At 52.2% G+C, this 13,127-nt stretch overlaps 1 protein-coding gene across 6 annotated transcripts in view; it reads left to right on the plus strand.

Annotated features, from left to right (window-relative positions):
- The window catches only part of Abcc8 (ATP binding cassette subfamily C member 8), a 73,707-nt gene that overhangs the window by 53,739 nt on the left and 6,841 nt on the right, over nucleotides 1-13,127 (plus strand). For all 6 annotated transcript variants that reach the window (XM_004851505.3, XM_021263864.2, XM_004851503.4 and 3 more), the window contains 11 exons: nucleotides 611-709; nucleotides 1,739-1,823; nucleotides 2,471-2,551; nucleotides 4,474-4,611; nucleotides 6,255-6,380; nucleotides 7,189-7,288; nucleotides 7,489-7,730; nucleotides 7,829-7,995; nucleotides 8,995-9,064; nucleotides 9,547-9,704; nucleotides 11,906-11,998. In XM_004851505.3, the coding sequence (XP_004851562.1) occupies nucleotides 611-709; nucleotides 1,739-1,823; nucleotides 2,471-2,551; nucleotides 4,474-4,611; nucleotides 6,255-6,380; nucleotides 7,189-7,288; nucleotides 7,489-7,730; nucleotides 7,829-7,995; nucleotides 8,995-9,064; nucleotides 9,547-9,704; nucleotides 11,906-11,998 (1,359 nt within the window). The remainder of the gene's footprint in view (nucleotides 1-610; nucleotides 710-1,738; nucleotides 1,824-2,470; nucleotides 2,552-4,473; nucleotides 4,612-6,254; nucleotides 6,381-7,188; nucleotides 7,289-7,488; nucleotides 7,731-7,828; nucleotides 7,996-8,994; nucleotides 9,065-9,546; nucleotides 9,705-11,905; nucleotides 11,999-13,127) is intronic.

Below are 13,127 nucleotides of genomic sequence, written 5' to 3' on the forward strand. Positions count from 1 at the left end.
CCAGGACAGACTCCCTCAGAGAGCTCAGGCCTGTGGAGCTGTGTCTCCCTGGAGGGCAACTTCAGGTCCATCCCCAGCTCGGGGTCCTTTGTTCTCCCCACCTCCACCCCGGGTTTCTGAGCTGCCACCACTTCTGTGCATCAAGTTGCTCCCTCCACAGCAGATCACAGGGAGAGCTTGAAAATCACATTACACTAAATGTGATTTCCTTGGCTGTGCTTTGAAGAAAAAATGTTCTTCCATTTGGAGTCCAGTGGTTCAGGGCCACCAAAGGAAGAAGGAAATCGGGTTGAGTGATCACTTGTTTTGCTCACACTTTGTGTTCCTCCCTGGCTCAGGGTAGAGACCCGGGGTGGAGCGCAGAGGGCAGGGCTGGGGCAGGCTGGTTGTAGGGCAGAGAGGGCCAAGGTCCCCTCCCCTGAGTGGCTGCAGTCTGAACCACATACGTCTATCTCAGGCCCTGGGGACAAGAGAGGCCACACGATGCAGGTTTCTGCCAACTGCCCCTGGCATCTCAGCACTGCCCCCACACCCTAGCCCGTCTAAAGCCATCTGCTTGACAACTGCTCTGAGATGCCTCCCCACCCTGACTCCCACCTGCTTTTTCCAGGAAGAGAGGCCCAGTGGCCTACGCTTCCCAGAAACCATGGCTGCTGAACGCCACTGTGGAGGAGAATATCACCTTTGAGAGTCCCTTCAACAAACAACGGTAAAAGCCTCCAGGAGGGAGGGACCTGGGAGGGGAGGAATTGGCCCCTGGCTGCCTCGCCAGCCTTCCCTGGGCCCCAGGCCTCCCCAGCTGCCCTGCCCCTCATCAATCACCCACACCCAGCTGTCCTGCACGCCAGGCTGCTTAGCTGGAGTCCAGCCAGCTCCATATGTTACATCTGGGAAGGATCCAGATAGCCTGGGCATGGGCCACTCCAGCCCCTGTAGGTGTGAGGAGCGAGAGCCCTGCCACTTGCCCTCAGGCTGGTGGGTGCCTACTCAGAAACACCTGCCTCTCCATTCTTGTGATTCCTCACCCTTGGCTTCAGGGCCAATGCACTATTTTCCCTCCAATGACAGTACTGACAGCCAGCATCCCTTGGGCTTTTACCAGGTGCCAGGCTCAGTGTCAGGCTGTGCATGTGATGTCCCTAAAGCTCACACAGCCTCAGGAGGAAGGTACTATCCTTATCCCCACTTTACACATGAAGAAACTAAGGTTCTCAAAGGTTTAGTAGGTGGCCAAGGCCACCCAGCCAGTAAGTGACTGGCCTAAGTGCACCCTTTTCATCATGATACTCTGATGCCTTCACGAACCCTGGCTGGCACCTGCCCAGGCTAAGGGCTGACCAGGAAGGATGAGAAGAATAAGCTAGGCAAATATTTGACCAGCCATCATCATTACTGCCCAAACCAGCCAGCCGTGGTTTTCCTAGGCTGTGCCCAAGCATGAGGCCTGCTGCAGCTTTTCCCACTGGACGGGAACCAGGGGCTCCCTTTCTCACTTACTCTGCCTATTTGCACCCATCCACTTTCATTCTTCAAATATTTAACCTGCCCCTGCGTGAGGTGCTGACCTCAGCTTTTCGCAAGCTCACGTGGTGTTTGCCCACACCCCAGTGGAAGGTCCACGACAGCCATCGTTCACCCAGGGCAGCTGTGCCCAGGGACTAATGACCTTGGCAAGTGCCAGGGTGCCGTTCTGGCCGGGCTGCTCAGCTGTTCCCCCTCCCCATCCTCCCCTCTCCAGGTACAAGATGGTCATCGAAGCGTGTTCCCTGCAGCCAGACGTCGACATCCTGCCCCACGGAGACCAGACCCAGATTGGGGAACGGGTTGGTTGTAGCCTCCCCTGCTCCACACCCATCACCCCACCATGCCCTGAGGCCCTTCTCAGAGGGAGTGAGCAATGAGGGGTAGGAGAGGGTGCAGCTGGAGAGTCGCCCACAACAGGATCAAACATGCTTTCCCTGGTGATGTTTGTCCTCATAGGTCTTCAGCCTTGCCTGATGGGCAAGGTCAGCTTAGTGCCCTCCTAGCCTGGGGAGGCCTTGACATCCTCATTCGTGCCCCCGTACACACTGAGCACCTGTGTGGCACTGTGCTAAACCCAGGGCTGTACTGATCTTGTCCATTCTCTGAATGAGACCCCCTCCCAAGGACTTAGACAAATAGGATTCTCCCAGGTCCTTCCTCCTTGGGTGCGATTGAAACCCTTACTTCCTCTGTCCTGATTTGTGCTGGTCAGAGGGTCCCTAGCACCTACATGCTGAATCTTCAAAAGCTTGGGGTCCATGCTCTCCATTTCCAAGTGAACTCAGTAAAGACGTGCATGTGTCTTTATTCGGCGAGATGAGGAGGGGTCTGAGAAATGAGGTCTCATTTGAGGGAGCCAGGTCTCTGTCCCATTCTAGCAGGGGCTGGGACTGTCTCTCCTGAATGGCTAATGACATGGCTGTTCCTCCTGTTTGTTTGCTGACAGGGCATCAACCTGTCGGGTGGTCAGCGCCAGAGAATCAGTGTGGCCCGCGCCCTCTACCAGCACACCAATGTCGTCTTCTTGGTGAGTGCCCCTGCCAGCATTTCACCCAGGCCCTCATTTCTGGCTGTTTCCCGCTAGTTCAGTGAACACACTCACACACACAACCACCCAACAACCTTCCTCTCCAGGAGCAAACTATCCTGCCAGAGATACTACCTGCTTATCTACTGATAGGGAAACTGAGGCAGGCAAGGATAGGGCTGATGATGTACTGTGGACTCGCCCCTGAGCTCTGCAGTAACTGTGAGGGGCCAAGTTGTAGTATAGGAGTAGTGGCGAACCTGCTGTCCAAATGGCAAATACAAGATTGAGTGCTGCCACTTCCCCTCCTAGGCCAAGGCAGACGTTGCTAATTGATCCCTGCATTACTCCCCCCAGAACTCCACTTGGCCTTTGTTGAATGCTCAACATAGCACTCCAGGTGCTAGCAGTCAAACATGAGATGAAACATATTAGCCCTGCTTCATGCCAAGCTCTGTGTCAAGCACTTTGGTTGATATTGAAGAATCCTAAGACCCAGCCTTTGGCCTTGAAAGTTTAGATGGGGAAACAGAGTTCACACTCACCCAGGAGGCATAGCCAGTTCAGAGCTGAACTGTGCTACAGACCATGAGGGGCCTGGTCCAGGAGGCAGCTATTAGGGAGGGCTTCCTAGAGGAGGGTCTTGAAGAGAGAGCCAGTTAAACAAAAGCGGGGAGCAATTTGGTCAGGGAGGTGGGGTAAGGAACCTCAGGTCTCCAATCCCAGTTTTATTCTCTCACTTCTTCCACAACACACAGCACTTGTCACTAGAGACATCTCAGACATAAAGATTCCTAGTCTTTGTTGGCATCTGACACAAACTCAGCACCCTACCATGGTCCTCTCTGAGATTTAAACAGTCATGTTACATAAAAGTTAAGTGGTGACTTCTTATTAAGCGGCTCTTATTAAGCTCCTACTCTGTACCAGTCTTAGGTACCAGAGGTCTCAGATCCTGGGGGTCTCATGGTCAGGAGTGGGCAAATCTGACCTGGTTTTGTAGAGAGGTATCTCTGGAACAGAGAGGAAGGAAAGGGAAGAGAGGGTCAGGATGGGACAAGAGAAGGCCTAGTGCTTGGGTAAGTGAAGGATGAGCAGGAGTTCATTAGGCAGAATAGCACTCCAGGCAAGGGGAGCAGGTTGAGTAAAGGCCTGAGTGTCAGGCTCCTTGGAAATCTGGAATGGAAGGAGCTGGGACAGATGAGAAGTGAAGCTAGAAAGACCAGGCACGTTAGAAAGTTCAAGTATTAGTCACTTTCCCATCACTGTGACAAAACACCCAACACCTGCAACTTAAAGAAGGAGAGGTTTAATTTGGCTCCTGGTTTCAGAGGGTTCAGTCCATGATTGGTTATCTCCAAGGCAGAAATGGCATGGTGGAAGGACCTTATAGAGGAAAGCTGCCGAAGCAGTGGCAACCAGGAGGCAAAGAAAAGAAAGCAGGAGCAGGGACAAGAATATACCCTTCCAGGTCACACCCCAAGGGACCCACCTCCAACCATGCCCCACCTCCAACCATGCCCCACCTCCCAGCAGCACATTCAGCCATGAACTCATCAATGGATTTATCCACTGATGAGTATAGCATCCCATCCCAGTCACCTACCAAAAGGCCCATCTCTGAACATGTAAGATGTTTGGGGGATATTTTAGATCTAAACCATAACAGCCTGGAATACCACGGTAAGGAATTCAGACCTTATAGATGCTAAGAAGCCATTGAATGCTCAAGAGATTGGAACTGGAGTGATCAGATCTGAGACTGGTAGTTGATAGCAGATCCATTTTAAGATGAAGCAGTTGAGGCCCAGAGAGGTTAGATCAGTTGCCCAGGGTCACACAGCTAACTAGCATCAATCCCTAGCTCAGCACTGGTAAGATTCTGGCGGGTTTTACGCTCACTGTTACCCTTCCCTGTCCAGGATGATCCTTTCTCAGCTCTGGATGTCCACCTGAGTGACCACTTGATGCAGGCCGGGATCCTTGAGCTGCTCCGGGATGACAAGAGGACAGTGGTCCTGGTGACCCACAAGCTACAATACTTGCCTCATGCAGACTGGGTGAGGGCATCATGGAGGGCTGAGGTGGGAAAGCCATTGGGCATCAGCAAAGGACTCAGTCAGGTGTCTCAGTAGAAATCGCCAAAGGCCACAAAGCATGAGCAACCAGCTCTGGATGGCTTTGTGCAGCTAGGCAGCTCAAGAAGACCCTGCTCCGGCCGGGTTTGGTGTCACCCAGACCTGTGGACTCTTTCTACCCTGCCCTGGCCCCGTGGGACACCCAGACCCAAGGCTGGAGCCGAGAAGTCTCCAGAGACACAGGCTCAGTGCCTACCTTCTGATTCCTGCCCGGTTGGTGACATGCTCCCCCTGGCCTTGGGTGGGAGAGCTGTCTTCCTACCTTTGGCCTTCCAGAGGTGGGTGAATTCAAGTTGGGATGAGAGAGAAAGCAGAGAAACAAAAAATGGCAACAGTAGCAGAAACTTCAGTACTATCAATAGAATACAGTGTTTGAAACCCCACATTAATTAAATTCGTCAATAAATACAAAAGAGATACATTTCAACTCATTGGAAAGCACTTAATTTTTAAGATAATGTGACTTTTGAAACCTAGGCTTTGCCTGCTCTTATGTAAAATTTCCTCTAAACAGCAGCCAAAATTTGAGGCTGTCTCTAAGACTGAGGTCTATGCCAAGTGGCCTGCTAATTTCCCCAAAAATAAATCTTTTATTTATGTAATGAGACCCTCCTCCACTACAAAAAAAAAAATCTAGATTTTTACAAAGCAGTTAAAACAGGTGCAGAAGGTTTGTCTTTGAGTTTCTGCGGTGACTCTGCTAAGGTAGCTCAGGACAATTCTGAGTCTACAAGAGGAGGCTCAGAGCGCCTGGTTCCTGGAGGTCTCTATGATCAGGGCTAGGTGTCAGTTAATGAGGCGTTGTCTCAGTCAGTTTCTCATCTCTGAGGCACAACACCTGACACCCCATCAGGGAGGAGAGGTTTATTTGGGCTCACAGTTTGTAGAGGCTTCAGTCCCTAGTCCATAGTCCATAGTCCATGGCTCCCAGGCAGGGCGGCATGGCAGAGGAACTTGGTGGAGGAAAAGCTACTCATGGCAGCCAGGATGCAAAGAGAGTCAAGAGAAGAGCAGGGGAGGGAGATGAGCCCTTCCAGGCCACGCCTCCAGTGACCACCTCTTCCCACCAGGCCCCGCCTCCTATCAGCAAGTCAGCTGTAACCCCCTATGATCTAGTCACCTTCCAAAAGCCCCACCTTTGAGCATATGAGCTGTAGGGAGGGGGACACACCTAGATACAAACCATAATAAGAGTCTACATGATGACATCATTGGGTGTTTCAAATAAAAGGACTGATTGAGTTCAAAAGACAGGACCACACACACTGAGACCAACATGTGTTTTGCCAAGCACTGATGGGACCTACCAGGGTAGCACACACTTAGCCTGATAAGTACGTGAAAGATGCTACTGATGTAGTCCTTGTGGGTAACCAGCCAGCTTGATCAGGGTACATGAATTTACACTGCAAACCTATCCTGCACGGTCACGTTGGCGAAGGTAGGCTGTCACTGCCCTCATTGTAGTGGATGAAGGAGACCATTGGTCCCAGAGGGAGGTCTGTATACATCTCCCTGTTGGACTCCAGCCAGCCTCCCAATCGGATTTATTTCTGCTTTTCCAGATCATCGCTATGAAGGATGGCACTATCCAGAGGGAGGGTACACTCAAGGACTTCCAGAGGTCTGAGTGCCAGCTCTTTGAGCACTGGAAGACCCTCATGAACCGGCAGGACCAGGAGCTGGAGAAGGTGGGTATCAGACAGCACCCTGGGTGGGACAGCCTTGCCAAAACCTGAACTCACAAAGGCCTCCTATCCTCGCTGCCCCAGGGAGCCCCTCAGTGGACACACCTGGGAACTGGCATGAACTTGCTCCTACCAGATGAGAGCCAGTACCTGTCCCAGGTACCCAAAGCATAACCAAGTGGCCATCTGCCCCTTGTCCTGACATAACCAGATGCCATTTAGTTCCAAAGTTTCCAAAAATCAGCTCCAACTGGTTAAGTAAAGAAAAAAGGGAGAGTTAAAGGATTTATTGGCTCATGAACCCAAACAGGTCAAGTGTGTCATAGCTTCAACCGTCCCTGCATCAGATGGTCACACAGTGTCCTAAGGAAACTGCTTTTTGCCATGTCCTGGCCTGCTCCCCTCACACTGGTTCATTCTTATGGCAGCAGTGTGGGCCGTCCACTGTCTCAGGCTCCTATTCTGCAGCTCAACAGCCCTGCCAGAAAGAGGACCTCTCTTTCCCAAGAGCTCAGCGAAGTCCCAGGGCTGACTGTCCTCTGTCCAATTTGGTCTTGTGCTTGGGGAATGGAACGTGAGGACTGGCCAGTCTGGGATTGTGGGTCCATGAGAATCACTGGACCACGAGCCCTAAGAATAGGGGAGGGGTGGTCCCTCACCGGGACACTGGGGAGCTGTCAGCCAATGGAGGGGAAGAGTACATTTTGGCAAGATAAACACCTGGTCATGCACTCTCTCCCCAAGCAGGGGAACCCACCCCTTTCCCACATGCACACTCTGAGGGCAGTGGCCTGGCCCCTCTGCCTTTCAGGAGACAGTCATGGAGAGAAAAGTCACAGAGCCACACCAGGGCCTGGCCCGTGCCATGTCCTCAAGGGATGGCCTTCTGCAGGATGAAGATGAGGAGGAAGGTACAGACAGTGGGACTGGGAGCCAAATGGTCAGCTGTGGGGAGACAGATCTGGGGTTCTAGCTGTGGTAAGACAAATCCCTTTCCCTCTGTGTGCCTCAGTTTCCCCACCTATAAGGAGGAATAGAATACCTCCCCCAGTTCGCCCACCCTCAGGGGTGTGAAACTTGAAGCCATAGGGTGGGTTCTTTCGGCCTGCAGAGGAGGTGGCCGAGAGCGAGGAAGACGACAACCTGTCCTCCCTGCTGCACCAGCGAGCCAAGATCCCATGGCGAGCCTGTGCCAAGTACCTGTCCTCGGCTGGCATCCTGCTCCTGTCGCTGCTTGTCTTCTCCCAGCTGCTCAAGCACATGGTCTTGGTGGCCATCGACTACTGGCTGGCCAAGTGGACCGACAGCGCCCTGACCCTGAGCCCCGCGACCAGGAACTGCTCCCTCAGCCAGGTGTGGCCGGCAGCCCCACGGCAGGGGCTGGGGTGGGAGAGGGGCAAAAGCTGAGCCTGCAAACATCCCTCAGCCCGCTTCGTGCTCTGCCCACCCAGGAGTGCTCCCTGGACCAGACCATCTATGCCATGGTCTTTACCGTGCTCTGTAGCCTGGGCATCGTGCTGTGCCTGGTCACCTCTGTCACCGTGGAGTGGACAGGACTAAAGGTGGCCAAGAGTCTGCACCGCAGCCTGCTGAACCGCATCATCCTAGCCCCCATGAGGTACCCCTTTCCAGCCTTGCCAGGGGAAGTCACTACGCTCTGGGCCTCAGTCCTGCCATCTATAAAATGGGCACAGATCACTCTGTCGTGGGCTCATAGGGTGACTCAGAGGCAGTGTGTGTACAAGTGTCCTTCTTGTGTAAGAAGCAGGAAAACACTGGCGTTCAGTCAGCGGAGCTTGAGCTAGGCCTTTTACACAGTTAGTTCATCCACTTGTCACCTCAGCCCTCCAACTGAATGTCACCTCCAAATGGGTCAGCATCAGTCCCCTTCCCTCAGTGCTGTCATCTGCCATCTCCACCCACTAGTTCCTCCCTCCTGTCCCACCTCAACCCCCTCTCCCAGCCTGGTCTGAGCTTAGGGGTGCTGCTCCGGTCCCCGTTCAGAATGGATAAGGACCCTGCAGGTGCCTGGTCTGGAAGAGGTTTAATGTTGTCAAGGCCTGATTGGCCAACTCAGTGTGCAACCACATCAGGCCAGCAGGTTACCGGGCCCCTTGTGGATGCCACCTGGCCACACTGGCTACCCTTTAGCCTCATGATGTCTCTCTGGCCCACAGATACAGCCTCCAGGTTGACTTAACCCTCTCTTTTCTCCCGATCTGTGGTAATGGAATTCTCTCGCTGGAACTGGGCCCAACTCAAGGTCACCACCAGAGCACTGACACCCAGAGTGGCCTCGTGGGGTTAGCCAGCTGACAGGCTGTCCCCAGGGCCCTGCTCCTTGGCAGGGTGTCCTCTGGAGAGGACTCTGTGTCCCGGGAGGACAGCTGCCAAGTTAGCCAGGGGGAGGAGGGACTAAGAAGGTAGCGTGGTCACAGATGGGCCTCCAAGAGAGGCTAATCAGGAGCCACAGGCAAGAGAGAAGTCTGCAAAACCAAAAACTCCCAGGAAGCCAGGCCCACGGATGGCTCCAGAGACACTTAAATAACTGCCCTCTTTCAGTAAGCAGGAAGTGAATCACTAATGAATGGGTAACTGTTTTCCTCTTGCCTCTTAGGTTTTTTGAGACCACGCCCCTTGGGAGCATCCTGAACAGATTTTCATCTGACTGTAACACCATTGACCAGGTACAGAGGCCTGGGCCACATTTCCCCTGGTCCAGAGAGAGACCAGTCCCCTGGGAGCTTTGCCTATTTGATACCAGGTTCCCCCCCAGATCACATGATCGATGCCCTGTGAGAGGCGCCCAGCATCCCTGATCTGTTTACAATATGTCCAAGGGCACATTGGGACCACCAGATCCCTCTACTTTCCATCCAGGACCTCAAAGCCCATTCTAGAAACATCCCAGTATACTCTGAATCAAAGTGGCTGATTACTTGGACAATATTCATTTGGGTTCAGCCTGCCTTTTTTTATTTACCATCGTACTAGGTAGTGAGAAAACAAACATCTCATCCTGGCTTTTGGGAGCTAATACTGTAGCTGGGCTGACAATTTACCTGCCTGTGATAAAGCACGAGAGCGAAATATTGCGGCAGGTGACACTCTGAACACAGTCTCACAGGAAACTGCACCTGGCTGTCCCCTCTCCCCTCTCTTCTCTCAGCACATCCCATCCACGCTGGAATGCCTGAGCCGCTCCACCCTGCTCTGCGTCTCAGCCCTGGCCGTCATCTCCTATGTCACACCTGTGTTCCTTGTGGCCCTCTTGCCCCTGGCCATCGCGTGCTACTTCATCCAGAAGTACTTCCGGGTGGCATCCAGGTGATAGCAGCATCTGCAGCCTTGGGGGTGGAGGAGGGGGTCTTGCAATGGGCATTTGGGTAAATTTACTAGATTCATTGTCATAATAATGTGGTCGTGTTTCCCCCAAATGGAAAAAAGAAGTAACTAGAAATAAAGGAACTGTCCATAGCCATATTCCGCTGCCCTAACGTAGCCATCTGTTACGTGACACACAGGCACACAGTGCAGTTAATATCTGAATTATTTCCTTGGGAGATACGTTCAGGAAAGGAATTGCTAGGTCAGGGTGTGTGGACATGTTTATGCCCTTCATTTATTTTTCCAAAATGCTTCCCATAAGGGTTGAATAATTCCAGCAGCCAGGCTGACGGCTGATGTATAAAACCAGATAGCACCTGATACAAGCGGCGTTATCTGTTGCACCTCCCAGCCATGCACACATGCACACCTCTCTCTCTCTCTCTTTGTCTGTCTCTGTCTGTCTCTCTCTCTCCTGTCTGTCTCTGTCTGTCTCTGTCTGTCTCTGTCTCTCTCTCTCTCTCTCTCTCTCTCTCTCCCTCTCTTCTTTTTTGGTTCTGGGGATTGAACTCAGGTCCTTGCGCTTGCACAGCAGGCAGTGAAACCACTGAGCTAAATCCCCGGCCCCTCTCTCTTTCTTTTTTAAACTAGGGGTTGAACTCAAGACCTTTGCACTGAACAACATCCCCAGCCCTCTTTTGAGACTTTTGGGTCTTTCTAAGTTGCCCGGGCTGGGCTAGAACTTACCATCTTGCTCCCTCAGCTTCACATGGGACTCTTTCTTACCCAGAAATTTCTAAGTGTTCTCTAGGAAGTTTTTTCTGGGAGTGATTCTGTTAAACTCATAGATTCAAAGAATTACAGGGAAAGTCTTGAAGACCTAGACCACTACCTCACACCACCAATTACAACCATCCTTTGATTGTGAAATCAACAGGGATTACAATGGATGTTTTAAAACAGTGAAAATACCAGACTGTATTCATATAGTAACAGCAAGCTTTGCTTAATGAAGCCTCTGTTTTGGCCCTTAAGGGTGGTATACTGATTTGTGATATAAAATACATTTCTTGCTGCAAGTTGTAGTCAGAAAGGTTAAGGTTACTTTCCCCGGGTGCACACGATTGATTGGATACTAGAGTCGAAATACTGAGCAGTTTCTCTCATATTTGGAATCTAGAAAAAATAAAGGACAACTGAATAGAAGGGGGATTATTACAGAAGGGGATCGAAGGAGGGGGTGGCTATGAACAGAGGAGATTAAATGCATGTATGAAAATATCACAGTGAAACCCATTATTCTGTATAATTGATGTGCACTAATAAAAAAGACTGTAAACAAGAAAAAAACAGAAGTTTGAAAAATAAATACCCTAGGTGGCCCCATTAAAAAAATATTGATCAGCAATAATAATAATAGAATTTAGATGCATTTTGATCACAGTGACCTGTCCAAAAGGATCAACGTTTGTATAAATGCCTTTTTGTTTGATGGCCCAGAGGTCCCTGGCGCCCACGAGGAACACAGTGCATTGATAGGAACAAAAGCACAGCAGCTTTCCAAACTCTTTGTAATACAAGCTGTTCTACAAAGTTCATTTCTCCTGCCAGAGAAGAAGTGTTCTCCCCTCCCTCTGGTCCCCACTCTGGCCCTAGAGGCAGCGTGTCCAGGACAGCTGCTTCCTGCACTCCATCCCAGCCTGCCTCGAGCAGAGGTGCTGTCACGGTGCAGCCAGGGGGCAGGAGGCCAATCTGCTGCCGTGGAAACCTCTGCCCGACCCCCAGGAGCTCCTAGGTCTTTGTCTGCGATGTGCTGAAGCCTACTGTGGCCTTGGGAAAAGAGTTGAGAGCTTTGAGTCCAGCTTTCCCATTTCTTTTCCCAGCAGTCTCGGCTTCAGGGGGTCCACTTGGAAGAGGGAACCAGCACTGCTTGCCCTGTCTAACCTCAGTGCCAGGTTGTGCAGCAGGGGCATGGACACCCAGACCCAGGATGGCAGGAACTGTGCCCAGCAGGCTCTGTTTAAACATTTCACATAAATAGCCTCGTTCAGGGCCCACAGCAGTGTGGAGGGAAGGTACCATTGTCCTCTCTCTGCAGGTGAGAACCTGAGGGCAGAGAGGTGCTAGGATTCATACCCAGGCTGAGCCAACCAGCCACCCTAACTCTTCTGCTCTGCCCCCCCCCCCGCCCCCCGGCACAGGGACCTGCAGCAGCTGGATGACACTACGCAGCTGCCGCTGCTCTCACACTTTGCTGAAACTGTGGAGGGCCTCACCACCATCCGGGCCTTCAGGTACGAGGCCAGATACCTACAAGGTAGGAGCGGAGGGGTTGGGACAGGGTCACAGACCATGAGATTCCGTTCAAAGGCTCCCACTTCAGAAGACTTGTGCACACCTCTCTGAACCCTCCTCGGGGCCCAAGGTAACAGGACTGTGACAGGGCTGTCCCCCAGAGGTGACAGGCCAGGTGGCTCCAGCTTTGTGATCCCAAGAAGAAAATTCCAGCCCTGCAGACAAGCCCAGGGCCTCTGTGAACCAAGCAGAACATGAAAATGAGCAAGGCAGGGACAATCTTGAGTGTCAATGCTAGAAAGGCCCTTAGATCCTAGGCCAGCCCTGAGGCCCTCAGTTGCTGAAAACCTCCTGTCACCAAACACTGTGCCAAGTACTGTCCCTGTCACTCTTTTACCTGCACTCCCACCCTAGGTGCCTTGAGATGATTGTCTCCACTGCACAAATCAGGAAACAGTCTCTATGTGTGAGGTCCCCAAAGCCCAGACTTGAACCTGCTTATTCATTCAACAAACACGTACTGAGCACATGTGCTAAGTCTCATGCCAGACACTAAAACGATGAGTCAAACAAGCCCCTGGCCTGGAGGCATTTACAGTCCTGACTTTGAGTAGCCAGGACAGATCCTTGTGACAGGTGCTCTGCTAGAAGGGGGCCGTGGACTTTGGGAGAATAGAAAGGAGGCAGTCAAGGAAAGCTTCACAGAGGACAAGTTACAGGAGCTAGGAGTCAAAGGATGGGTAAGAGTTCACCAGGCTGAGGAATTTCCAGAAAGCTGCTGTGCCCCTGTCACCCTCTGAGGTGTGCTGGACAGGAGCAGCTGAGACGTGCTTGGTTGGGGGAGTGGGAACGCCTGTTGCTCCCCCAACCAAGTCTCGGCCAGACCTACAGAGGGCATCTTTCCTCCCGCCAGCCCAGCTGGGCCAGATATTTGGGTTCTGGTCTTTAATCCTCACCCAGAGAGTGATAATAGGTTATTTTTAGAGTGGCACAGCTGCATGGGCTGTGATAATGACCTTGTGACACCAAGCCCTGTGTCCAGGAGTAACCCCAGGGCTCAAGGATCAGCCAGGGGTCCGGAGTCACTTGCATCTCCTCCCTGACCCTGAAGTCCAGCGTCTGCCCTGA

The sequence above is a fragment of the Heterocephalus glaber genome, unplaced genomic scaffold (assembly GCF_053883595.1).
Source record: "Heterocephalus glaber isolate CG9 unplaced genomic scaffold, H.glaber_assembly_v1.0 deba00001428, whole genome shotgun sequence".
NCBI classification, from domain to species: Eukaryota; Metazoa; Chordata; class Mammalia; order Rodentia; family Bathyergidae; genus Heterocephalus; species Heterocephalus glaber.